The 27,871-nt window shown below is 38.9% G+C and overlaps 1 protein-coding gene and 1 long non-coding RNA gene across 6 annotated transcripts in view; one reads left to right on the top strand and one right to left on the bottom strand.

The window, feature by feature from the left end:
* Positions 1–18,876, bottom strand: part of VWDE (von Willebrand factor D and EGF domains) — a 43,960-nt gene extending 25,084 nt beyond the window's left edge. For 2 of the 3 annotated variants that reach the window (XM_087774110.1, XM_087774115.1), the window contains exons 1-9: positions 18,715–18,876; positions 13,555–13,739; positions 10,587–10,818; positions 7,543–7,802; positions 5,939–6,028; positions 4,437–4,581; positions 3,530–3,744; positions 3,122–3,195; positions 264–537 (exon numbers count right to left, since the gene is read on the bottom strand). In XM_087774110.1, coding sequence (XP_087630236.1) covers positions 264–537; positions 3,122–3,195; positions 3,530–3,744; positions 4,437–4,581; positions 5,939–6,028; positions 7,543–7,802; positions 10,587–10,818; positions 13,555–13,739; positions 18,715–18,802 — 1,563 coding nt within the window. In that variant the 5' untranslated portion in view covers positions 18,803–18,876. Of the gene's footprint in view, positions 1–263; positions 538–3,121; positions 3,196–3,529; positions 3,745–4,436; positions 4,582–5,938; positions 6,029–7,542; positions 7,803–10,586; positions 10,819–13,554; positions 13,740–17,469; positions 17,591–18,714 lie in introns of those variants that run through there. The other variant, XM_087774121.1, reaches the window with a different exon arrangement.
* A 1,394-nt stretch (positions 18,877–20,270) lies between these two features.
* The window catches only part of LOC148057635 (uncharacterized), a 52,276-nt gene continuing 44,675 nt past the window's right edge, over positions 20,271–27,871 (top strand). For 2 of the 3 annotated variants that reach the window (XR_015708119.1, XR_015708114.1), the window contains exons 1-2: positions 20,271–20,406; positions 26,199–26,256. This is a non-coding gene — a long non-coding RNA (uncharacterized LOC148057635). Of the gene's footprint in view, positions 20,407–20,912; positions 21,041–26,198; positions 26,257–27,871 lie in introns of those variants that run through there. The other variant, XR_015708115.1, reaches the window with a different exon arrangement.

The following is a 27,871-nucleotide window of genomic DNA, read 5'->3' as shown; positions in this document are numbered from 1 at the left end:
GCACCTTCCACACAAGGGTTGTATACTGTGATTGACAACATGGTTCCACAAGAGTATGCATGTTGACACATCCTTATTTTTGAGGACAACATCCTTCACTTACAAGCAAAACACTGGCCAAAGGATGACAATTGTAAAATAAACATTATGCTATTGCTTAACTGCAGAAAATAAAACATGTTTTAGTTCTGAAGTTGGTGTGAATTGGTAAAAATAATTGCTGAGATAACCATTACATCCAGAAGCAATTATTTACTACTTACTGTTACTTTTCTTCCTAGGTAGGATTCAGTGATTCTGACATTGCTTCCTGTTGTGTCTCTATTTATTACAGATAAGTGTGGCTGTGACTCGTGTAGCTGACCACTGCACATGTCAAATGCAATTACATCACTTCCTTCTTTGGCAACAAAGCCACAGTTACAGGATGCTGGGTAGTGAAGACTTCCACAGTCCCACTGGCGAACATGAACGTCAAAATCTCGAGATGTACTCTTATAGAGAACAAATGTTCCCGTTTTAAAGTTGTCATAGAGTCTGGAATCAAAAGAATAGCGTTTGATATCACTTTGGTTACAAAATAACTATATCGCCACATGTCAGCAACATTATCTTAAAACAGATTTCTAATATTTGGTGAACTTTGATACTGCAACTCATTTTCCTGCATCAGAAAACCCAAACAGTACAGCCCACATATCAATACACAACTTTGTTCTGAACAAACACCATCATATCTTTCTCTGTGCAGCTCTAAATCAAAAAAATTAAACGTGTTTTACAGCAGAAAAATAAGGAATAAAAGAAGGATCATGAGGGGAGTATGTGTAAACAATGGTTGTGAATGGAAACATAACCATGAAGCCACTGCCATTCTTTGATGTTTTTTTTTTAACAGTGCTTATGACAGGGAACTGGAGGGTACTTCTCAACCTTTGTGTTTCTACAGCAGTACACCTATGCAGCAAGAGCAGTAAGATGCACACCAGCGTGCATGTGGGGAGCAGCTGCTGAAAACTGCATAAGTACCCTTGACAAAAGGATTTAGAAAGTCACATACTTTTAAAAAGGTCTCCTTTAGTAAGATGGAGATGAGGAGTGCTTATTCCCAAAGATCTGAAAATTATTTAAGATGAAAACCATAAATAGCAACGTCTTTTTTTTTCCTTAGGGTTAGCCATCTGTTCCCTGAAGCAAGGTTAAAATAGCCAATTTAATGATTCAGTGGTGAGAAGGGGGGGGGGGGAAGAAAAGAAAAGAAAAGAGAAAAGAAAAGAAAAGAAAAGAAAAGAAAAGAAAAGAAAAGAGAAAAGAAAAGAAAAGAAAAGAAAAGAAAAGAAAAGAAAAGAAAAGAAAAGAAAAGAAAAGAAAAGAAAAGAAAAGAAAAGAAAAGAAAAGAAAAGAAAAGAAAAGAAAAGAAAAGAAAAGAAAAGAAAAGAAAAGAAAAGAAAAGAAAAAAGAAAAGAAAAGAAAAGAAAAGAAAAGAAAAGAAAAGAAAAGAAAAGAAAAGAAAAGAAAAGAAAAGAAAAGAAAAGAAAAGAAAAGAAAAGAAAAGAAAAGAAAAGAAAAGAAAAGAAAAGAAAAGAAAAGAAAAGAAAAGAAAAGAAAAGAAAAGAAAAGAAAAGAAAAGAAAAGAAAAGAAAAGAAAAGAAAAGAAAAGAAAAGAAAAGAAAAGAAAAGAAAAGAAAAGAAAAGAAAAGAAAAGAAAAGAAAAGAAAAGAAAAGAAAAGAAAAAAGAAAAGAAAAGAAAAGAAAAGGAGAAAAGAAAAGAAAAGAAAAGAAAAGAGAAAAGAAAAGAAAGAAAAAAACCCCAAACTTTTGCTGCAAGTTTAACAGCCTCTTAGCTATAAGTGGCATTTGACAGTTAATTGCAGAACGGTGATTTGCTTTGTGTATAATGGGCCAGCAGACAAACTGCAGATGGCTACTCTACCGGGACTGCACAGGATTACCCGTGATACAGTAAGGACAGTTCCTTTTCTATTTGTTTCCTCAGTTTGTAAAATAAAGTGGCAACAGACTTTATCCTTAAAAAGAAAGTTCTTTCCCCGCAGCATCATGCTTCCAGCCAGACTACATCACAGTAAATCATTGCTTCATAAGAAAGCTTGATCACAACACATCGATGGTTAAAATGCCCAGTGAAGCCATCTCTATAATTTTCACTGAAGGAGGAACTGCAAGATCAGGATAACCCCAGTGACTTTATTATCATTATTATTATTATTACTAGTCACAGTGCTATCAAAGAAGCAATTACAACTTGTCTTTTGCCTTCTGTTATCAAGTTCACAGGAGTGGGACTGTGGGCTGAACATCCTTATTTGGAGGCAACATATCCTCGTCTTCTCACCCTGCCACTTGAAGAAATGTGCCTCTGTTGAGCAGGGAATATAAAAGTCCCAGGTGTGCAGCCTGTGTTTGCTTTGACACCTTCCATGAACTAGAAACACTTTGAAAGACAGAAGCATACCAGAAACATGCCAGCTGCGGGCAAGGAAGCTGTCTTCACTTTAGAAAGGTCAGTGATGTGCAAGTGACAGCAGTAAGTCGCTTTCAATGCCATTAATGAACTCAGCACAATGTTACACGGACAGCAGATAGCTTCTAGAAACTTGATCCTTACAAGGATTCAGATACTGACACCCAGAAATAGGGAAACTATGCCGTAGATCAGAAACACCTTTGCATTAAAACAGTTTTGCCTAATCAATAATTTTATCATTGTTCATATTTAATAACATTTCTATCTTTCATAGTCAATAGACTGTACAGCAACCACTCCTCTCTTGGCATACTCCTCTGAAAAGGAAAATAGTCCATTTGCTTCACTCTTTTGCCACAACCCCAAAACTTGCATTTAGAAATACAAATATTACAAACATCATCATGACTGGCAAGCTTTTACTAACTAAAGCATGTTTATCCTTATTGTCCAAGAAAGAACGTAAAATACAGAGTGCAGCTGGGGAAAAATACAGCTAACTTGTATCACCAGCACAGATTTTAAATAAAAAAAAAAAAAAAAAAAAAAGGTAAATAAATATATCAACCCCCCCCAAAAAACACCCACAAAAAATCCCAACACACTTAAAATCAAAAGCAGCAATCCAGTGATTACCTTCCATCAAATGTGATTATATGAGGGTCAGTAAATGAGTAGCAGTAGGCAGTGGGTAGATCCTTTACTGTAATCTTCAAAACAAAGAAGCACATAGTAAGCCATGTCAGATTAGTAAATAAACAGACTTGGGCACATTACTTACTTATCTTATGATACTAGTTTACATTCTAATACATATATTATATTATACTATACTTTTAATCAATCTGAGTAGTTATATAACTATTAAAATGTAAAAAAATTAATTCAAATGAAAACGCAGCATTTCAATGAAAATAAAACAATGGAAAACTGACCACTTAGAAATCTTGGTGTGAGTCAGCAAGTCACAACTGAAATAGAAACTTCATTAACATCAGCCACATTTCTGGCCAGTTTACAGAGCTTAACATGAAGATTTTCAACCTGTGTGCTTTCTGGAACATAGCCATTCCACAGGAAATTCTCACTGGTTATAGGCTCGACTGCAATTCTGGTAATTCTGTCTCCATCCTGCATAAAGTCTGTCACAGCAGTGAAGTAAATTACAGCTTGACTACAGATTCCGTTATTGCAGGGTTTCTGGAGAAGATCCACATGGCAAGAAGAAAGAGCCAAGTTTAAACCTAACTGCTCTTTACCTGTTTTAATGAAAACACATCATTAGTGAGTTTTCCTCTAAATAAGTCACATTTTGTATGCTACTGTTAATATAGATACTAACGTAAGTATTTGCAAACATTTTCATAAATTAAAATAATTACATATTTTTCTTGGGTTTGGTCATGCAGAACCCCCTCTCTCCATCTTCATACACACACCTAGGAAAATGGTTTTGTATTTTCCAGTTTGATAAACAAATGGAAATCATGATAGCCTTGCTAATGTGACACAAAAATGGTCATCTGCATAGGCAAGGCTCCTCCTGGGATTCACAGGACTTGTGCTTCAGAAAGCACTACAGAAAACTGTAATAATAGTAAAAAATGAGGACTTCACGACTGCATATACAATACTTGCAATGCAACAGGTCAACAATATGAACTGAATTATAAAACTTTGCAAGTAACGGCATTCTGTCTATTCAAGTTAAAGAATATGGCTCCGATATCCATAGCTGCCAAGAATACCTGCTAACTTCAACAAGTAATGGATTATGGACACATTCTTCCATACTTTCAGCAGCAGTATATACAGCCTGTGAATATTTTGTTTTAACATTTTAGAAAGTATTTTACAACGTAACAGCTTCTCCAAAGAAGGAGACCAGTGGGAATATTTAGAAAAACACATTAAACATACAAAATGCAACAAAAATCAGGATAATACCTACCTTCATCAACAGTATTTAATGTTAGTGAGATTTTGCAGTCACTGTCAAGCTGGCTAAACTCAGGACAAGGAATAGGAATGCTACTTTCTATTGCCAGCCTGTATTCCTTCCCATCTTCTGATATATTATATGTTTCTGGATGTATCTAGCAAAAAATAAATTGTACTTAAAATGCAAGCTTTGTGAGTAAACTGCAGCACTGCTTACTAACCAGCTGGGAGTACAGTATAAAAAACTAAAGAGATGGAATGGCATGGTGCGTGGCCTGCTCCACTTGATCAGGCTTATTTAGATGGTCTGAAGAGCAGTGGCATACTGGGAAGAGATGAGGACACAGGAGCAAGAGTCTTGAAGAGGTGGGAATAGGGGGCAAGGATAAGGAAAAGGCAAGAGTAAAGGCTAGCTAGACAGGTAAGGAATCAGCAAACCACATTAACATCACATAAATGTATTCTTTGGGTAACTTCTGGAAGCTAAAATACAAACAGTTTGGTGTATTGTCTGGGGGAAAAGGAGGGGGAAGCTACCTACAGGCAACAATTCCCAAAAGAATTTGGAAGCACCATATTTCTCCTGGGATTCCTCTCTGTAAACTTACAACACAGCTCACTATAGATGTATAATCAAAAATGCAATTAGAGATCAGTAACAGAGGCCTACAACTGAGTGTTGTACATGGGGTGAAATTCTGAATGCAGCCTCATAGGAAAACAAAAATAATGCACTCACACTTTGCAGTGTGCACTATAGACTTGCACTTACACGTGATAAACCTGGGCCCTGATCCTGCAGAAACATAAGCTCAGGCTTAACTTTATGAAGGGCAAATCCTGAAGTCAACAGGACTATTCCCAACATGTAATGACATGCAGTGTCTTTCTGGGATTGGGGTCCCATTCCTGGCCAGCAAACGGGTCCCTATAGGTATGTTCACAGTAGGAATTAAAATTAGTTTGGAGCTTGCTCTCTGACCAAGTGGCATGGCACAGCTCATGCCCCAGTTTGCCTCTCTAAGCCCAGACCAGGTTGGCCTCACCCTTCCCTTACCCCCACGGCCAGCTGGGAAGAGGCGCTGGCCTAGGCTATCCCGTGAGCCATGTGCTGGCAGAGCCTGTTGGCATAGGCCGTAATCATGCCAGAAAATGCAGCAGCAGTTAAACATAATAGACAACAGCGTGCCGGGGCTCAGATCTGAGCCATGACCCTCCTAGGTTACAAATACTGCGTCAGAGTTGACCCTAGCTGCTGGAAATCAAGGCTTTCACTACATGTGTGTGCTGCCAATTCAGCCTTCCTGCACCCTGAGTACACACGGAGCATAGAAACAACTGTGACTTTTCTGCTTTTTGACAAATTTAAGTTCGCTACAGCCAACAACATGCTCTATTAATTCACAGCTAATACTTTTTGAGTGCCTTCTAATCAGAGGACCGACTGCTGTAGCAATACTCAGAAAGATTCCTACTATGATAAAGTAAAACATCATTTTCTTTCAAAATTACCTTAATGCCAGCAAAAAATTCCTTGCTCTCAACAGAAGAGCTTTGTATATCCGGCTTCTCCATGAAAAAAGCAGAACTGCTACAATAGACCTGTAGGGCAAAACCAGCATAACAGAATACATTTTTGGTATGAAGTGGTCACGTGAAGACAAAACCCAGCCATCACAGGTCAGTTTGATGGATTATTCACGCCCAGTCTTCTGTTTGCACCAGAAGTTACCAATTGCCAATGGTGCTGCTTAAGAAAAACATAGAAACAGATTGAGCATCCTGAGACCTTTCCCTGGCATACTCTACCAGCAGTGCAGAGACTTCTTTAACTAAAGGCCACATACAAACCATCATGTTTGACAAGCACCTAAGCCTCCATGGATTTAACAAACCCCTTCTGGAGCATTTCTACACCCTATGGCATCTTGTGGAAATGCATTCTGTACTTTATTACATGTTATTTACTCCTTTTTGTCCGTTTTACATTTTTTGCCTTTTAATTTTGTTGAGTGCCCATTAGGTCTTAGATGATGCAAAACAACCATCCCCTCTTCTTCCTCCTCTTCTTACTACTTTTTTCCTGGTGTTATGGGCCTGGATAATCTTTTTCAAGCTGAAGAATTTACTGTGATTTCCCTCCACTGAAACAGTTACATGCTACTAGACACTGTGGTTTTGCTTTGGTTTTGTATGTTTTCTTTGTTTATTTTGCTGCATCCCTTTTCAGATGTGTTGACCACACATGCAATATTTCAGATCCTGAGGAAATCAAGAACTCATAGCAGCAGCAGGTAGTTTATGACTGTGCCTTTCCTTTTGACTGTCACTGAGCTAACACTGTCAGACAACTATTCACAAATTCCCCAAAGGATTTTTGAGGATTAGCAATTGCTATTGCTGTCCATAAGCCATCCAAGCAGCTCGGCTTTGGCTTGAACACACAGGCACACCAATCACATGCTTTTTTGTTTTTTATTTTGGCCATGAAAATTAACCTATATTGTGGTATATACAGGTAGAAAGCTTATTGATTTTCCAATGCTTAAGCTTCTCAAAGTTACTATGAGTGCCTAGGTCTTGATTCTGATACCACAGAAGGTAATGCTCCCACTGCTTTTGATGGCAGAGATTAAACCATTTAAATCCAATCCTAGAGACAAAACCATCAAGCAGCAGCTCATTATTGATTCAGAGAAAATAAATCTATCTAATGAATCAACAACACAGCTTCTCACAACCTCTGGCTCTTACAGCCTCTCACTTAGATGCAGTTGCATCCAAAAATCCTCTTAATTTACAGTATCGAATAAAATCACAGTAGAGTGTGAAGAAGATGCAACTTGAATAAACATTTATCTCCTGAAGGCACACTATACTGTACTGAGACAGACAGTCTCAAAACCTTAACAGCAGTGATAATTACTGATATAGTCAGTGGTTTTTCCACATTCACATGGGCACTGTTGGTGTAAACAACAACTAGAGGCAGTATGCTTCTGCCAAGAAAAATTATACAGCGAGGTGCTAGAACTCTGTCTCTAACAACTGTTAATGATGTCTACTGAGATATATTTATAAAGATACAAAGAGATTATAATTATGTTTAAACATACTCTGTCTCCAAGTCTGATGTTTATCCCATCTAGTTCTAGAAGTGAGAATGTATGAACTGCTGTTTCATGTTTCAGTTCTTCTTTGATACCTTCAGGAGAAAGTCTTGACCAAGTTACAATGAATCCGACTGAGCTGTTTGTAAAAGGAACGCCAAAGGTACACCTTAGGTAAATGCTGCCTTTGATCAACTCTGCTACAACTTCAGGAATGGCTGGTAGTGGTGGTGACACAGATGGAGCAGATGAAGGAGCCAGGTTACCTAGTCAAACAGAAGCGTGGTTTGTGATTTTTATTCTGTGCAAAAACAATATCGGATGAAATGACATTGACATATATTTCACTGATTAATGCACTAATAATATTTACCTTTTTCATATGTGGAAATATTACATAATTGCTTAGAGAATCAGAGAAAATGTGTACGTTCCTTTTATTAATTATTAAAAGGAGAAAAAACTCTTTATCAGCCTTTGATTATATTCTAGCCAATAGGAAGGTGATGAAGCAGGAGGGAAATCCCAAAAACAAGGGAATAAAATACAAATAATTATTTTACCAGACAGGAGAGAGCAAAATGCAAAGGAATTTGGAATTTGCTTGATGGAAGAATATTTTCTCTACTTATGAAAAAAAGGGGGGGGGGGGGGGGCTATGTAAAAAGGAACAGAATAAGCAACAGTATCATTTCTAGATTCATCTTATATTTGACTCCCAAAGATTCAAAGTAATTCTTTTTAACATTTTGGTATTTATTCTGAGCATTATGCTGAGAAAGCACTTTTGTAATCCAAGGTCTGAAATTACCTCCAAAGTGCTCATTTTGCAACAGACCAAACAATACTGTTGATAACATGAACATGTTTTTATTCAAGACAGAATATGACTAAATGTCGATATTATCAGGTCACAGATGCACAGAAAATCTTGAGAATCAAACCAAATTACTCACTGCTACAGACACCTTGAATTTCCATTCCCTCAGGATCACAGGTCTGTAGCTTTGCATCTGAAATACCTATGAATTGTTCGTAAATTGTATATTCACACACATAAAGTATGTACACCAATGCTCTTAAATTATTGCCCTATGTTAAAAATACACCAAATATCACAAGACACTAATTGAAGTGTAAATTAGCAGAACAGAAGCAATCTTGTAATCCGACCCATATACAATTATGGTAGCAGTCAGTACAAAGCCTTGCTTTGGAAACCACAAGTAGATTGGCTACACCTAGGAGGAAGGGTACAGAACATTCTACCACCTCTACATCTTTTACTGCAGATGTACCCAGCCAATACTTATAGATGTTGTTAGTGAATAAAAAGGAATTAAACTATTCTCTTGAATATATATTTTGTCTCCTCAAATCCACATCTGAATGCTTATTCATTAATTGTAACCCTCGACGGCCAAATTCAGTGCAGACCTGCTTTAAAAAAAAACCACCTTTCCTACAGGGGCCTAAGAAAATGTGCCTGTGCACTGCTATTGCTTGGTACTTTGAATGTAATATAAAAACAAGTGGAACTTTGATTAAACATGAAAATACCAGCGTGTTTGTAACAGGACTAGAAAGAGGTTAGTCACTCCACTCAAACAAAGTCAAAAGGACAGCAGCAACACTGAAAACCCTATTCACCAAGAAGAATGAAGAGCAGATTTTGATGTTGCATGCTTCAGTGATATGATACAGCATTTGAATTCCTTAGCATGTAGAGGAGAGACTGTTTGAAAATTTGCATCAAGTGTTTACAGCTATCAAGTGTTAAGGAGAAAACACAGTACACATGGTAACATAGATACAAAAAGCAGCACAAGAGTACAATGCACTTTGCGTGAAAACATCATCTTAAAAGGAGGCTTCTGAACTCAAAATGTGTTTCCTATTTACGGTATTCAGCAGAGTCAAACCAGAGTTACGTTTCTTGCCTACTTTGTTTTCAGGAAGTAAAAATTTGCTAGCTCACTGCCTATGGTTTTTACATCCTCTTTCCATGAGCCATCATCCAAAGTAAATGCAAAGTTTCTATAGTGCAGGAGTTCTTCATTGCTTCAGTCACTTGCATGCTGAAATGTCCCATTTCTGGCATTTTTTTTCTGTCAACAAACCCTTGGAGAATGCCTTAACAATTGGACCTAAAGGTATAATGATAATAAAGCACCAGAAAACCCACTGATAGTTTTGCTATTAAGCTTTTGAAAGCAGTTGGTAACAGAGAATATGACTTAGAGCAATATAGTATACGATGCATAAAAATATTGCTAGTATTTTCACAATGGTGTATTATACCAGCTAATAAGTATTTCCTACTACACTAATTTGTCACTATTTCACAGTATTTACAACTGTAAGGATTTAACCATGCCTTCCTTAAGTTATCTAAAACATCTAGCATGAATAATGAAATACTGAAGTTTTGAGCTGTGAACACCAACACACTTTTGCAGCAGAAGGGTCCAAGACAACGTGAGACATTGCAAAAGGACTCTACTTCAGTTCTTTCTCATGGTACTAATAAAGTAGAGCATTTCTGTGTTGAATTTTCTTCTAGCAACAACGCGTATACTCTACAGAAAGATGATAAAAGAGTTACAGCAAGAAAAATATTCCCAACAATGCTAAACAATAATTGATATAAATACAGTTTGGTCAACTTCTTAAACAAAATTTACTCTGACACATAATTCTACGCATATTCAGTAACGGGTATTTGCAGAGTACGAGTGCCATTGTAGGTATTCTGAATTTTGACTTCTAGATGTGTCTTAGAGCCCCACCTCAGTATATGGAAAATTTCAATTCTTAAGTTTGAGCTTTGAACAATACTTGAGTGCTAAATGTAAGTTAAAAAGGGGTGGTGTGAACCCACCTTACCACACCAAATCATTTTTCTATCGTATCAATATTAAAAGCAAGGATTGCAAGACATTTTAACATGTATAACTATTTCCAGACATTTCCATTCAGCCAAGTATCAGAGAAACTCACTTCCACATAAACACACACACTTAGTTGAGTTAGAGCACGCATTTTCTCACCTTCTGCACAATACCCCATGCATCCTTGGGTGGGCTGCAGTAAGTAAACAAAGAAATCTCCACAGTTCCTCACACTGACGGGGATTTGGAAAAGACAGCAGTCTTTTGAAGCGCTGAAGAAAAACTGCCATGTCGCACAAGCTGTTAACTGTTTGATCTCACCGGGTCGAGGCATGGATTCTGACTCCCTCAGAGACAACCAGACAGGAGCTTGAGTACCACAATGATTCATCTTCAGCACCAGAGAAAAACATCAGAAAATGGTTAATGCTATATCAAACTGTTGCTGTGCTTTAATGAGAGGTACATACGTATTGAATTAATTTCCTGCATGAGCTTTTAGCAAAGTTTAGACAGTATAATTGAGGGCTTGCTTACTTTCCTTCTCAAGCTTGAATACAAATACACACAAAAGAGACTTAAGCCCTTCTTTGAATCTCATTAATTGGTGTTTCTAGAGACAGGCTATAATTTAGTGCCTGAAGAACTTAACCAGGAGCCACACCTGAATGTTTTGCCCAAAAAAGCTAACAGTTGTGTTATTGCTTAGTGAGTTACTCTACACCCGTTAACCTACAGTAACTGACTGTACGCATGCTATCAGAGCACAGCAAATACAAGGTAGAACATGCATACGCTGAATATCAACTAAAGGTGCTAAAGCTGACATGTTTTATCTGCCCTTTGCCATGGACTGAAGGCTCAGCTAGCCTCCTGGATTTCTTCTGAGATGTAGCCAGCTGATGCAAGGTTACTGACTTGCAGCCCTAGCCAAAAATGCAGGACACCTGATAAGTCCTCTCTGTCTTTCAATTGTGATTTAAGAGGGCCGTTGTTCCCTCTCTTGCAAGCAAAAGCCTTGTTCGGTGCTTTTCTTCACAGAGTGAGAAGTGTGCTGTGGAATAGTCTCCTTCACCCCTCACCACTGTGGCTATGTGAGGTCTTCAGCTCAAGGAAGCTGCCATGCAGGTCACAACTTAACAGTGGTACCAATCATAGTAACTGAAGTGCAAGTCCGATTTAGCAGACACCAGAGTTTACCAGTGGAATAGAGAAAAGTGAATCCTGAGAAAAGGAGACAAAGAAGGAATCTGGTTCATGGATTACTAGAATGAGTTAAAGATCACCTCCTGTCTTTCATGTGCTGCAGAAAGCAAACTGAAGAGAAACACCTAGAAGGACGCAGTGTGTTAAAGCTAGCATTTGGAAAATATTTACATGGAAGCTATAAATCTGAAATTTTGAGATTTTGAGAACCTCTTCTCCTTCATACATCGCCTCAAGTATTCCTTTCTTTGACCTGATAGTGAAACAACATCTCAGATCATCTTGTCTTTAGACCTCTTGGTCTAAAGCCTACTGCAGACTCATTGTGCAATTACTCCTCTCGAAAGTGCACTTTTCTTTCTTAGTGTAGAATATCTGAGCCTACCACCAATCCATCAGACAGACAGAATTAATGAGAAGTAGACAGAAATGGGATGGATTGTTTAACAGAGTCTGAATCTTTGACAAGGATTAAACACAGCTATAATAAAAGTTCTCCTAAAGGGAAAGAAAGGAGGAAACCTACCAAACAAGACATGCATTTTAGTTTGGTTTTAATGTTTTGACTTTGCGATTTTAAAATAAATGTCTTGTTTTTGTCAACAGATGCAAAGAAGCAGATGTCAATGCATAAATTTCATTTGCTGAATAAGTTTTGAAACAATCTCTTTCCAACTGTAATTAGCTGGACTCCTCTGTATTAGGACAGTAGCCTATTTTTACCAAATATTTACTAAGCAATGAGAATTTTGGTCAGAGTTCTAAAACTGTCCTAGATGATCTGAGCTTTCTAGTCTAACCTCTGTTCTGAAAAACATGTTTTTTCGCCTGGTTTATCATGCTGGTTCTCTGCATGAAAGTATCCATTTTGAAAAAATACAACTAGTTAATTAATTTGTTTGTACTAAATCTAACTGAAAGAAAGTTCTTCTGGAATCATACTTTTTGCTAGTTTTTTGCAGTATAAAAGCCTGGATAACAGTAGCCTCTGCAACACAGACCTCTGAGTCCTTGAGTCAGCTGCACATTAAAGGTACTTCAGTGGCTTTACACTACTGTAAAGATTTAATAAAAAATTAATTCATTAATTAATAATGAGAGGGGCTGCTATAAACCCAATTTAATTTTATTAGTATGTTTTAACTGCTTTGTATTCCTTTAAAAGTGTTTCATTGTTGGGCTTTTATTTTCTTTTTTTTTTAGCAGACTGTGACTAGGCAATTTCAATTCATTAGAAAAATCATGGGTAAAATATTCTAATAACATTTTTATTATTTTTAAACAAGGAAATGTTTTAAAATAGGAAAATACAAAGATATATCTCCTTAGAATATAATAATTACAGAGATGTTGGTACGCTCCAAAATAAAGCATTATAAGTCTGAAAGTATTAAATATTAAATTGAGTCTTAAGGGACTTGCAGATGACAAGGCAACTAATCGTCAGTTAGCTGTGTTAGTTCAAGTCATTTTAGGAGTAATTGATTCTCTCTAACATGATCACTTGAAGAGCTCCACAATTACTGGATTCATGTGTGTGCAAGTCTTTATACTGCTGTCACGAGGCCTTCCCAACAGACTGACCATCACACAGTTGGAGTTTTACAACATGATATCCCTGCTACGCTGCCACTGACAAAATCTTCTCTAGCAGTGACTACAAATGACAGTTTTTGAGTGCTCTAAAAGGGATGTAATTTATCATCCTCTGCTATTGCCCATTCTGTGTAAAATTTTCAACGCTTAAGACTTAATTGTTCAGTTAACACATTTTAATATACTCAAGTCTTTAGAGAGAATAGGTACTCTGTATTCCTCCACATCAGTCTCCATAACCGTATTTTTTTTATATACCTATCCTACTGAAAAATTCTTAAGAAAAAATATGTGTTTCTCATAATCAAATGAGTTGTAACAATACCTCCACACACTTGGTCGGCATCTCAGCAGGCTTATCAAAAATCATAAAGCGATACCATCCAGGTGTTAGGGAATGGTCACATATTAAATCCTGAATAGCTGATTGCTGGAGGTGGGATGAATCGAAATCAACACTTCGGTAAGGGCTCTGCAGGATCTGATGTCCACCAGGAGAGCATTCAAGAACTGTGGAGCAAGAGTATTTCGAGAATCAAGATGGAATGCCTAACAAGTATGTTAGAAAAGATGTTAAGTATTTTTAACAGGAAAATATGGATACATCGCAATATGATGTGAAGCTACTTTTACTGAAAAACATATTGAACTCTTAGTAACAACAACAAATAGGTATGTTAGTACTCCAAAATTTAATAGAATTCATCATATGGTAACTTCCTCTTCTTTAAGTGGACAATAAATGCAAATTAATAACCACATTAGGCATTACCCTAGATGTAAAAACAGTGGAAAGGAATATGTTTATACTTTCTCTTTGGATTTTGACTTTCTAGTTCCACTGGTGTTTATGAAACCTAACAACCTGAATAAAAATGGGGTGTCAGACAGAAGAGAGAATCAAAATCTTACCTCAAGAGGAGTAAGGATTATCCAAGCGTCTTTTGTAAATAGGCTACCACTTTACAGCATTCATATGCATGAAATGAAGAATTCCCTCAAGTGGATGAGAGGTAGTTGCATACAATTTGCATGTAGACATGCAGATCATAGCAAAAGTGTGCATGGAAATGGGCAGATACTTAGTTACACATTTTAAGTCAACTTGCATGACGGACATGCTAAATTTTAATAAAGTAAATACAACTGACAAACATATTTTTGGACATCCAAGTGACCTTGTGGCCCCCAGAAAAAGCTCAAAATTGCTGATAGGTAAAAGGAAGGATCAGAATCTGAAGAAGTCTTTACAACAGGTTTTTTTTAAATGCAGACTCATTCAGAAATAAAGCAGAATGCCAGAATTTCTGAGTCTGACCTGGCAGCTGAGTTGACTCCTGTCAAAGACAGTGACAATAAAAGTTCTGGCTAATGGCATATCGCATGCAACGTACCGAATGGCCATTCTTGTTCAGGAATGTGCTTGGGAAGTGAAAGTAGGGGAAAATAAAGTAAGAGAATGTTTATAAATAAATAACATTTAAAATATACCTATCTATTACTAACGAATTAAAAAAATGCAGCTGTAAGCAAAGCTCTATAATCTTAGATTTTGAATATTAATACTCTGATCTTCAGTTTTTGCTCCCAGGTTTTTCTGTATTTGGCCCATGTTTTGCATGGTGTAATCGTGTCACTGATTAGAAACATATTTTGGTTCAAATCATGCAGTAATGCACTATCTATCTTCCACATTTTTCATGTCATTGTCCAGATAACCACAATTATAAAACAGTTTCAAAATCAGGTAATTCCTCTCCTTTAAATGGAGAAGATGCCCCAGTGAAAGAACAGACTTCATCTCTTTCAAGCATAGTATGAGAATCCTACAGTCTTTCAAAGACTGAAGATTTAATCTGATATGGCTTTAGGCTACCCAGGCAGGTAACAATAGCTTTATCTTCTATCCTCTAAGGGCAGATGGAAGTCAATGTGATTGACTGTGCCACCACTGTGCTTCTGAGTTGCTTGTAGTAGCCTGTAGGCTATTTGTGTCCATACAAGTTGACCTTATTGAGAATTCATCCTTCATTGGAATTTGAAGAAAAGCCCTTGAAGAATCACTGGTCAGTCATGTGTGTTATTGAAATGTTTTCCAAGCAAGCTACAGCACAAGCAGTTTACGAACCATGGAGAAAGTTTCTTCCTGTCTTCTATTTTTACTGGAATTCTCCCTTTCATACAGCACCCTCATTAGTTTTCTTTCCTGTAACTAAATCACTCCTGAAACAATTAATATCTGTTACCTTTTCCATTAATAAATCAAGCTAGACATGAGACAAGTCTTTATTTTCTTTTCCTCCACAGTTTAATTAGATCATCGTTTGATAGATCTTTAAAACAGCTGACTGTACTCACTTGTAATAGGGTTATAAATCCTACTAAAGATCAAATTATACGTTTCTTCTTATTATGCACATCACTTTAAAATGTCATCTAGCTCTTCGTGTATTCTTTCTTCCTTTTTAGAAGTATGCTAATATTTCCATAATTATTGCTTGGAAATCTCATGTTGCCTAACACTGGTTGATTTTTTTTCTTTCTTTCTTTTCCTTACCCATTCTGCAAAACAACTGAAAATAACTGTCACCATCAACAATACAAATTAAAATATTTTATTACACATTTGAGTGTAACTGATGTGCTGTCTAACAACAGCAGAAACAAATAAAACTATTATATTTACGGACACGTATACAAGAAATGAATGTTGTGTTCTCTGTGAAAAAGCTACCCCTGCAGACCAGATCTGCTCAAATCACAAGCATTGAAGAGGGGAGTTGGCTAAATTTTCCACTGAAATCATGATTTCCTTATTCAGGATGTATAAAAAAAAATAATTTTGATACAAGCATTCTATCAAAATTCATTCTCAGAATGATGAATACTGATTTTGCTGTAATGCTCCAGAAAAGCTTTGCCTGTGTCTAACACCCAGCAATTTTCAGCCCAAGGAGTCAAGTCTGACAAAATAATAAGGAACTGAAAACAGGGTCTGATAATTTGAAAGTGCTAAGGAAGCTTACCTACAGGGCAAGCTCACCTACCAGCTCTGCCAAGTATGGGAGGAACATTAAAGTATGGGAAGATGTATGTGCTACTGTTGACTTGACTTCATCCACAATCACAAAATATTCTGACATGTTCTGACACAAAATGGAAAACTCATGTTAGTTTTAACAGAATTTATCACTTAAGCCTGATTACTCTTGATGGAAGTATTTCCATATATATGGGAGTATTCTTTTTAATTATTTCTTTTCAGACCTTTAAATGTATTAGTGATTTAGTAACTTTAATTTTAAATATTTGCTTTAGAATAATGAAATTCTCATTATAAAATACACGAATGAATACTTAAGAATTAAGACCATGAAATTCAGACTCCTTTGTAGATTTTGCACCATTAGTTTAACTTAACCTAGCGGAGACACATGTGATACGCTATGAAGAGGGACTTATTTCCAGGAAGTCAAACTCTCCCATTTTGTTTGGAGGTCCAGATACTACACACTGTCTGCTGAAAAAGCAATCCGTCTAGGGAAAACATGCAGCTGTTTCCCTAGAATTTGAGTTTACTTATCATATTCTGTGCTTCTTTCCACAAACACCCTGTATACTGCATATGGCGCTCTCCTGTTCTTTAACTGAGGCCTCCACATGCCAGAAGAATTTGATTCCATAGTTGCATTTTCCTGACTGTCTTCAGGACTAATAGAGAGAGCTTTGTCTGGATCCATCCCAGACCTACTTGGTCCTCCCAGATACTGAGAAATGTGACCCTAAGCCGGAAAAGAATTCAACTTTTGCAACATCTTAAACAGAAGGATAGCATTGTGCTGGCAGATGAGCCTTTTGGGAGAGATGCAGATGAAATCTCTGCCCACACACTGGGGTTTGTAGTATGACTGCCACCAACTGGGGCAGGTAATGGGTACTCGGAACACCACACGTTAACCAAAAGTCAAAGAGGTTCTTGAAACCAACACAGGAGCTCATTTTCCACAAAGAAATATTTAAGTGGCTCCCGCTGACTGCCTCTGAGGCACTGGGGTGGAAAACGGGAGTTCCACAAAGGAACAACTTTCAATTCCCTGTTCACATCTCTGTTCCAATCCATGTGCAGAGAGGGGCTGATGATTTTCCACCTGTCCGTAATGTTTCCAGCATTATGGAGCAGTCACGGACTGAGGACTGCTGCGTGCAAACCAGAGCAGAGATGGGAAAAGGAGATACTCACAGAGGGAGGCACGGGCAAGGGCAAAGTGGCAGGACTGACAACTCAGTTCCTCAGGTAGGAATAGCTTATCAGTTTATATCTCCTGCTGTCCAAAGGCCAGGATCTGGCAAATGACTACAGATAAACAAATAGTGCCATTAGCAAGTGCTCACTCTGATCCTGAATGTGCTTTTTTTTGCATCTACCGACTGCAAAGGATGCAGCATATCAACATCCCATGGCATAAATTAGAACTATGACTGCATTTAATGAAAGTGCTCAGATGTATTTGTGGATTTAATCTCTTCCAAAAATACTAAAATAGAAAGAAGTTCACTTTTTGGAAGAAGTTATCCTGAAATAATTATTTCGGGCAACACTTTTAAAGCAAAATATAAAAGTGACTGTGACTACCTAAAAGATACCATTTGCTTGGATAAGACATATCAAAGAACACGATCGCAAATGTTGTAGCAACGACAGTATCGCGACGCAATGGAACAGGAATATGAATACTCCTATACACGGAACAATGAAGAAAATAGAATCAACACATGTACATTAATACATCTTTATAAATAACCTTATTTGAATGGATGTTAAAACACTTTTCAACCACTCATGTCCACACCCTAAGGGGCGTTTTGTAAAGGCAGTAAACAGTTGCATAACCTTTAAAAAATGTAAAATATATGCTTAGAGAATATTTTCTAGTAGTTCTCAATATGATACGCTATTGCATTTACTCTATATGGATTTTCTCTCAGAAATTTGAAACAACACAGCTATGGGTTTTGCAAAGCATTCTGCAGAGGTCCCAGGTAAGGGCGTGCCAATGCGCCGCATGCGCTCCGGCACACAGGGAAAAGAGGGCAAGGAAGAGAGAGCGGGAGAATCAACACTCCTGGTCTTCGGTAGGTTTTCCCTGCAGGTGCACTGTGACAACGACAATTTCTATTTTGTCAGTTCATAAAGTTAAGCCTCTTCCAGTGAAACGAGTTACATGTAACTGCCGGGCTGGAAAACAAGCGGCGTGCGGGCACGGGGGACGGACCTGACCCGAGCCGCTCCTGGGACCGGCCGGGGAGCAGGCTCCCTGCCGGGGCGCTGCTTCAAAGCCCGGCGGGGCTGAGGGCAAGCGCTGCCCTCGCCGCCCCACGCCGCCCGGGGCAGCCGCCCGCCCCTGCGCCCTCCCCTTCACCGGCCGGCGATGCCCCCGCCTGCGGCCGCTCGCCCCCTCTCGCTGCCCGGCCCGGCGCCGCTTACCTCGCCGGCGGGGCCTCGCCGCCGCCAGGCACCCCAGCACGGCCGCGCAGAGCCAGAGGCGGCGGGCGGCGGGGGCGGCCCCCGCCATGGCCCCGCCGCTCCGCTCCGCTCCCCTCCGCCGCACCGCTCGCCCCGCGGCCGGGAGGCTCCGCCGCCGCCGCGCTCCCGGGCCGGGCGCCCTCTCCGCTCTCTTCTGGCGGCTGCCGGCGCCCACCCGCGCCTCAGCGCAGCCCCTCCCCCGGGGGTTCCTCGGCCGGGCCCGGCCCTCCGCCCGCCTCCCTGCCGGCCCCCGGCCCGGCCCCGCCGGGGGTCCGCGCCCGGCGCTCGGGCGGCGGCGGGCGGCTGCGGCTTGTGCCCGGGCAGGGCGAGGGGGGCTCGGGCCCTGGGCGCCAGCGGTTCCCCTGCGCGCCCGGGCAGCCCCTGCCCGGATTTCCCGCGGCGGGGGGGGAGGTTTTCAGCAGGCGGACAAAACATTCAGTGATTCTTGCCGGGGGTTTTGTGAAGATGCTTTTCTGAATCCCTGGCAGCCCCAAAGCTGGTTGGCGTCGTGAAAGGGCAGTGTCCTACTGTCCTCCGATCCCTAGTTGTATTTATTTTCCAACGTGCAGTAGAGTGCTGAAAAAGAGCCGGCTTAAAATTGTTTGCTGTGAATCCGTTGGTCGTTTCCTTAGATCACCGAGAGTGTTTTATACTTATGCTTTAGTAATGATTACAAAAAGTGCTGTGTTTCAACACTATTAATGCAGAATGAGTTAAGCAAATATTCAATGGTTTCAAGCAACCAAGTTTCAAGGCTTGCTGGGAGATGCTCCTGTTTGGAAATGTCTAGCAGAGGACAAAGAGGACAAACTCAGCGTTTTAAGATTTGGTAATGCTGGTATTTGTAGGCCTGAGGTTGAGCAGGCACTGAACTACTTTGCACATACAACAGTATACAGCAGTCCACAGAAATGTTTCGTGTTCTCATTCGGGTATGCAGACCTAAAGCAAACAAATAAATGTTGCTGACACTAAAATACAGCTTACTGCCATCCACTGAACATCTGCAAGGGTAAAATGTTCGGTGAGGACTGCTTCCAGGAGGTACTGACCTGGCAGAGCAGGTTTCCCTGCAGAAGGAGGTATCAGGGCATGGAGTCAGGCAGAGAGGCAGCGGCGTTGTGTGGGTAACCTCAGCCCGCTTTCGTGCACACACCTTCAGCCTCTTCACGGGAAGAAGCGGTTCAGCTCCAGGACAGGAGTGAGTTTTTAAAAGGAATCACTGGCACAGCCTGAGCGTTGAACTCAGTCTTGGATTTCTGTCCGTTCTCTGAGGCAGATACTTTTCTCCTAAGCATTCAGGGAAGTTTTAACAATGAGTATTCTTAACTGTTTAGTTAACTATCTGGGTTATTTGTTACCAGATGTGATGAACTTTTATCCTGGAAAGCTGCATACATCTGAAATTAGTTTGTGTTTTGTTTTTTCCCAAGGTGTGTGTTTATAAAGACAAAAAGAAAGAGGTATTTTACAAAACAAGTTACAAAATAAGGACTTAGAAAGAGAGACATGAGAAGCTTTTACAAAATTTAAACATTGAGCTACTTCTTTGACCCCTGCTAATCATGATGGAGTGGTATTTACAGGAGGATTAACACCTTTCATCGTGGATCATGGAGGAGACCAAAAGAGGTGGCAATAACGGCTGCTGGGGTAAAGATACCTTTCATCCTTTCTGCCCTGCTTTTCCTCTGCCAGCTCCCTCTGCTACTATCAGCCTTGTAGACTCTTACAGCGATAGCAGAGCAAGAGCATATAGTGGTTAGAAGAGCTGACAGCTTGCCAAAAGTAGTACTCGGCACTCACGGTGACGGAGGTGCATCAGTGACAGTGAATCTATGAAAAATGAAAGTAATTCTAGAGCAGCCGCATGCTTATAATAGGAGTATAGGTCTTTCCAGCAGGTTGCAATTTCAGAAAGATTTAGACAGTAATTTACATAGTTTTAATTAAGTAGATCATAGGCTGTGTAAAATCGCTTTGCACTACTGAAAACATCTCTTTCACTTACGATGGAATATGAAGTCAAACTATAATTTTGTATGTACATATTATTAAGTAGCAGGATGTTTGGGAGGAAAAACCAAGACTGTCGAATGGAGGAAGAATTTAAGATACTGTAAATGATTATGTAGTCCAAGTCATTACTGTTGCAAACAGTTTAAAGTTTGACTGAAAACACGGCACAGGGAGCAGTGGTATCATTGCTAGGGAGAATTTAGACATTGCAGCACAGAGCAGCATTTCCCAGAGCGGATTTTATGAATAACAACGAAGAAAGAGAGATGTAAGTTTGGCTTTGAAAATTTTTCCTAGACTAACTTCCAGTTTAGTAATCTCGGTCTGTTCAGTAAAGCTTTTAAGTATATGTTTAATTTAAGGTGGATTCTTAAGTTTCATCTATGAATGAACTAAATTATTTTTTTGAACGAAGTCCGAGTAGAATTGCTGTTGCTGACTCAGGACTGACTTATTAGGGAGGGAAGAGCACAGTGATAAATCAGAGAAAACAGACGTGTTGGATGACAAGGAGCAGGGACTTGGGCAATGGTGAAAAGAGAGTCATTGCAGAAGTTTAAAAATTCAGATAAAAAAGAAGGAGGCTCTGCTGATGCTAAGCCCCCGGTGCTGCAACTAGATTGTACTTGTTTAATGGTTTATCTGCATAAGTTTGTGACTGTGCAGCTCTGGTGTGTGTGTATGCATAACAGGAATCCTAGAAAAAACGTGAAAGAGAAAAGAGGGAACTTTCTCATAAATGCAGCCAACATAGCAACTTCTTACTTCATCTGTCACTTCTATTGCCAACATGCTAGTGTGACCTCTGTAACAGTGCACCCTAGATGATGAACTTAATATATGTGAAATAGGTGTCTTATACAATATTTAACAAGATGATGTTATCCCAAATTGCATTTGGGGGAATAGTCCAGAGTGGGCAGCAGGCAAGTGGATAGCAGGCTGATTAAAGATAAAGGAGTAATAGCCTTAAGTATTACAGATGACTAAGTCAGGAAGAAGGATCAGCAGTGTTTGCCAAAATGTATACATTCACAAATACGTTGTGCGTAGCTGTTCAGGTGCGAACTGGAAACGAGAAATCACCTTTGAGTTTTAAAAGTGTTTGGCTCCAGACAAAGCCACGAATGGTTTTTGTAGTTGTATCCAAGCGCTAAACTCAAAGGTAAACAGGGGATCACCTATAACAAAGGCAGTGCTTGTGGCAGGCTGCTTGGAATAACAAGTGATTAGTGTGAATGCTGGTGCACAGGAGAGGGGAAGCAGAGGCTGGGAGCTGAGGGCAGCAGCTGGGTGGATGGATGCTGTCCTGAATAATGAATCCCCAAATCCGACACTTAGGGCTTCTTAGCGGTATTTTGTAAACAAAGGTAAACAATTAGAGGATAATCTGATTAAGTTTAAGCTAAAATTGCCTGCTATATCTGATTTATTATAAACCTTTTCTTTCAAACTCTGTAGCTAAGGGTACAAATGGAAGTCTGTCTTAAATGAATCCTCTGTGCTGTACCATGAAGCCTATCTGTACTGTAGGCAAGGTAATTCTGAATAAGCCCTTTAAACCTATGTTGCTGTATTTGTTATCTGTGCAGAGATAGAACATGGATGATAACTCCCAGTAAAGCTGTGAGCAGAACTTGGAACCCGGGAGAGATTTCCCGGCAAAGCTTCAAAGGGTCATTGTAGTAATGCCAAGTGCTGAATGTTTGGAAAGTGTTGCCTTCAGCAGATAACACCCCTCTTGCAAGGAGCAGATGGCTGAGAGATAGCCCACAGCTCTGGGCAGATCTAAAAGCATCAGAGAGGGATGAGTTCTCTTGCACTTGCCCTTTAATGTTTTTAGTTCTTTCTGTAAAAATAATTTCTTTTCTATTGTGCCAGTTCATGTATGTGAGTGGTAAGTGAACTTGTCCTTTCTGAAACAATAAATTGTGACCATTCTTTGTCTAATCTAATCAATTCTGTCCTTAAAGTCATATTCCAATCTTCCCTTCAAATTGTGGGTTGTGTGACTTTTAACTGAGCTAAGGTTCATTTGATTTAAAAACACGGTTTAACAGTTCTGAAACTAATGGCCCGAAACATCACTAAGACATAGGAAGACACACTAAGACACATTGCCGGTTCCAGTTCAGAATGAGATATTTGATTCTATCCCCCACCCCTATCTTTGACACCAAATAAATACAAACAGACAATCAGTAGTGGTCATATGCATTTATTTATTTTGGTCATTCTGTGGCTAACATTACAGCATTGCAAGAGATTAAATTTGCTCATGTTTATTCTGCTGGGTGCTTTTTCTGAAAACTGCATGGCTTTTGAGTGGCATTTGTTTTTCAAAATGCTTTTAAAATTTGTAGAGGGTATTTTTTAAACTGCCATGTACATGTACTCAGTGTTGACAGTCTGTTTAGCTTTCAGAAGTAATGACATCTTTAGTATGTTTTAGCTCCTAATTCTCTTTCATATTTGACCTCTTGTGTATACTATATTTGACTTATGTAGTAAAGGACTTCAGTATAAAAATCTAATGTAATTTGGCTTGGATAAGCAGTATGAGGTTTAATATGAATCGTAGGAAATCTATCTGCAGGGGTTATTAAGAGCCAAATAAAATCAGTGGTAGGCTTTCCATTAACTTCAGTTGTCTTTGGATCAGCCCCTTACTCTTTTATGGTTCTCAAGTATTTTTATATTCTTTATGACATAATGGCTTGAAACTTAACTCAAAGGTCTATCAGCTGCATTTACTCAGAATGTGCCAGAGTATTTTGAAGTCTGGGAAGTCCCTTGGCAGGTGGAATATGAATGGAATAATCTTTGTTTTACCCATACTGAACTGTGGCACTGACATGTAATTATGCTGATCACTTGCATATGGTACAACTGTCACGTATTATTTCTTCTCTTTCTGTCTCTCTGCTTAGTAAGTTGTAATTTTAAAAAAGTAGAAAAAACAGGGAATTCATTCTTTAGCCTGTATAGAATAAAGATAACTTGAGTAAGGTCCAAAGCATTGATCTTGTAGGTAACCAGGTACTTCATACTTTTAGTCTTACTGACTTTAGCCTGTTTGTGTTTTCACTACTATTTTTTATATTTGTCAAATAAAAATTAACATTACTGGGTAAAAGTCTTGACTAAGTTATGTGCTCTACTAAAATGCAGGTGAGAAAAAATATTTTTAAAATATATAACCTATTCAGATGATGAACAAATACTGAAATCTTTTTCTTAAATTCTCAGATTACCTTTGTTATTATCAAAGGCTTTGGTCCTGTAAAGACTAAAACGGGTTTTAGTGAAATCCCTCAGGAAGAAGGGGGATCTAAAATCAAACCTCCCACATCCTAGAGCTAAGAGCTATGTTCTTTCTTTCTGAGCCTATCATTTCTCCTCCTAGTTTTTACACTGTATGGGGCACCAGCTCACTAGGTTGTGAGTCGGTAAGATCACTGAGCAGCCAAATCTGGCTGTGTCCAAATACAGACATGACGCCCCTGATAAGAGGTACATCCTGTCCACACTCAGTGGTTACTGGTAACACTGACTATACAAATAGATAAACTGTGGCTAGCTTGGCAAGGAAAAGATGCATTCACCAAAGCAGAAAAAGCATATTCTTTGGCTTTGTTTTATGAAAAGGTCTGGTCCCTGACTCAAGGAGAGAGTTCACAGCTGAGGATCATAAAAGGAAGAAAGCACATGAGTAGGGTTTCCTCAGCTTTGACTACTGCGCTAAGTTAGTCTGTGTCTTTCCTTAAGCCTTTGTCTGCACTATAGAGAAGGGCAATATTTATTTATTAATAAAGAACGGGGTGGTAGGAACAGATGCACTCCAGAGGAGCAGAAGCACAGATCATCAATTAGCTTTCACTGGGCGGAGTTGCACTGACTTTTGCTAAGGATTTCACCCAGAATTCCTGTTTTCATGTGTATCTTTGTACAGTAAGAAGGAACTGAGAAGTCCTCACAGAGAGATGCAGATGTGATTTGTTTTTTCCCCTCCCAATTTTCCATTGGGCTTTGTTGAGGCTTTAGGCAAGTATTTAGAGGAATACAGATTCCCTCTGCCTCACACTAATGGAAAATATGTTTCCTGTCTGTTCGCCAGATAAAATTATGTATTTTTCTTGGATAGGAGTAAGATACCTCACTGCAGATAGCACTTTCTTGGCACAGCAAATTATGAAAATGTTTTTTGTCATCTGTAGTTTGAAGAAATTGGAAAGACAATGTCTGGTGCCCTGTTAACTTCCCTCTCTGATGGTTTGGCCATCTGAATTTTTAGATTAACACCATTGGTTTTTAAAATGCTTCAAATAACAGAGCATGACTTGATCCGACATCTATTGACACAGGAACAAAGCACAGACCTGGTTTTGAAGTAGTAATAAAAAAAATGTTCAAAAACTATTTTACAAAATTGTGCAAGGTAGTGTTGCTAGTTGGATTTCTAAAAAATCAATGTGAAAATCCACTACAATGTTATTTAAGTATAAGATTTAAATGCCTGGTGCTAAATTCATTACACTGAACTATTTTGAGGGCTGTTAATTTCAAGAAGTGTTAAACATGATGCAGCTACAGTGTCTGGCTCAGGAAGCCCTAAGCATCAGACTGGAGAAAACTGAGAACAGGACAAGGAATTATTTAACTTGTGTGTTCTGTTTTCTCTAAGCAATATGGTATTGGTCACTCTCAGGCACTGGTACTGAGCTATATGGTTTGACTTTTCTTATGTTCCTAATTTTTAGCAAGGGGTGGACCTATAGAAAAAAAAGGGATTCACAAAATAACAAGGCAGCAACAGCTACCTAACCATTGCCAAATTTACTTGGGAGACCTTGGATGGCTTGTGGCTTTTCTCTGGCTTATTGCCCCTATCTTGTAAACAAATTCAGCATTTAGTTGACTTCTGGCAGACATTGAATTTCAGATTAAATGTGCATATGGATTTTCAGGACTGGACCCTTACGACTTTGGAGTTGTAAAAATGTGTTGTGAAATGGAAAGGGGATATAAGTGCAAGGCTGGGGAAGCTGTCATCTAAATGGGATGGGAAGAGAAGTCTGCCCAGATAATACCAGGAAGTATTACAGGGGGAAAATGGAGAGACGAAGTTGTAAGCCGACCTCAGCTAAAGTGAGGGTCAGCCTGAAAATTTCCAGTTAGTATTTCTGAGTCAGATCAGTTATGGGCATCTGAAGGGAGAAGAAGAAAAACAAAGCCAAACTACTAACAAAATCCCCAGTCAAACCAATGCAGGTTGGGATCAACATTTGTAGTTCCTATGGCTTGTTTCAGTGCCCCTGGGGGAGGTGACAGTCTTTGCACAGGCTTTGCCCGAGTCGGAATTTGATACTAACATCCTGATCTTTCCAAAGGATATACATGTTTATATTCACACTTTTGTATCCTAGGAAGGGAGGACCATTCAACTGCTAGGCACTGAAGTCACAGCAAAGCCTCTGGCATCAGGTCTGTTTATCATTCTACAAGTTTGTCATATTTATACTTTATTTACTTTCCCACATTTTCTGACTGAACTGGATAAGTTTACCAGTGCAAAGTGTTTCCTAATTAAAAAAAAATTACGAGATGTAAATTCCATAAACACTATGCACAGAAAATTTATTTACTAGAATCTCTGTAGAAACTGATGATAAAGAGTCAAAGTGGTACAACCTGGTGGGTCAACTTATCTCCTTTGCAGTAAAGAAGATATTATTTTTAATCTGACTTCATAGGTATTATTTTTATAGTGCACCAAATATTTTATAAGGATATATAAAAATCTGATTTCTATCTAGAATTAACAAAGTATTAGTTAAATAAAACTAATTATTAAATAAATGGATGTATTAAACCATGTACTTGTGTGGATATATAACTGATACAAAGAAAGATATTGAGTGCTATTGCTAGAATTGTAATACTTTATTTTACACTATGGATGTCCTTGACATAATTACTTGTGTCAAGTCCTCATCTGCTTGGTACCATACGACACTCCTTCAAATTTGAAAATGTTCAGAAGATGTGTTAGCAGCTCATGCTCTTTCTGATGAAGAAATGTGGTTTTGACAAATACCTGAAGGTTTTGATAGGTGAACAGAACAAAGCCATGAACTTCTGTGTCTTTTCTGTCAGCAGTAGAAAAGCTAGTGCTGGTAAAACACAGTCCTGTTTCCTGCTGTATCTCAATTTTCAATTAAGTGAAATTCATCAGCTGGAAGAGCTTTGAGCTGCTGTGCTTTAAGGAGCTACGGAAATACTGTGTTACTATCAGTAGTAGAGCATCCTACTACTATTGGTATTCTAAGTGTTCTTCTTTGTGAGCCTGAGCTATGAAAATATAAAATTAAATAAATGTATCTTATTATTAATAATCTCCTGTTAGGCCTATTGGTCTGTAATACTGTTCGGTTTTCAACTGCTTTGCTGTATGATTCAGAGACCACCATGGGCTTGGAGAATGCTTTCAGCAGGTCATTGCTGAAACTGTCAGATGAAATCAACATAAAAGATACCAGAAAAAAATGTAGAAAGCAGAGCCAAATTATACTGTTATACTACAGCAATGTCTGAATGCAAGTTGAGGGAGAAAGGTTGAAAAGAATGGAAAATGTTGGGTGTTGTAACAGTCCCTGGGGGGGACACCTTGTTACACTGGTGTGGCCCCACTGAGCTACGTGACTTTGTGCTGGTAAAAGTTAGTCATAGGATTTATATGATTTTAATACAGTTCCAGTAATTGGGGAGAGAAGGCTTTACATTTAAGTCAGTTTTCTTTCAGTCCTGCCTGTGTATTTTTAGTTTTCCATTGCATATAATACTTTCCTTTTGCAGGATCTACTGTCATGAATTCAAAATACAGTCCACAAGTACAAAATCAAAACAGGAGCTAATGAAAAACACTAGGAGACAAAACTTCTCATATCCTCAGACACCTGTTAGAAATTTGTTTTGCAGCCTGCCCTGAAATGTGATGGAGATTAATGCTTATGAGTCCCTTGTGAACATGTAAAATATCACAGTTTAAAGCTTCACGTACAGGTTGACAGATAACACATACCTCAAACACATCTACTGT

The sequence above is a fragment of the Nipponia nippon genome, unplaced genomic scaffold (assembly GCF_047370975.1).
Source record: "Nipponia nippon isolate SJK-2023a ecotype South Korea unplaced genomic scaffold, ASM4737097v1 scaffold_1, whole genome shotgun sequence".
NCBI classification, from domain to species: Eukaryota; Metazoa; Chordata; class Aves; order Pelecaniformes; family Threskiornithidae; genus Nipponia; species Nipponia nippon.
This window is presented reverse-complemented; position numbering and strand designations above follow the sequence as displayed.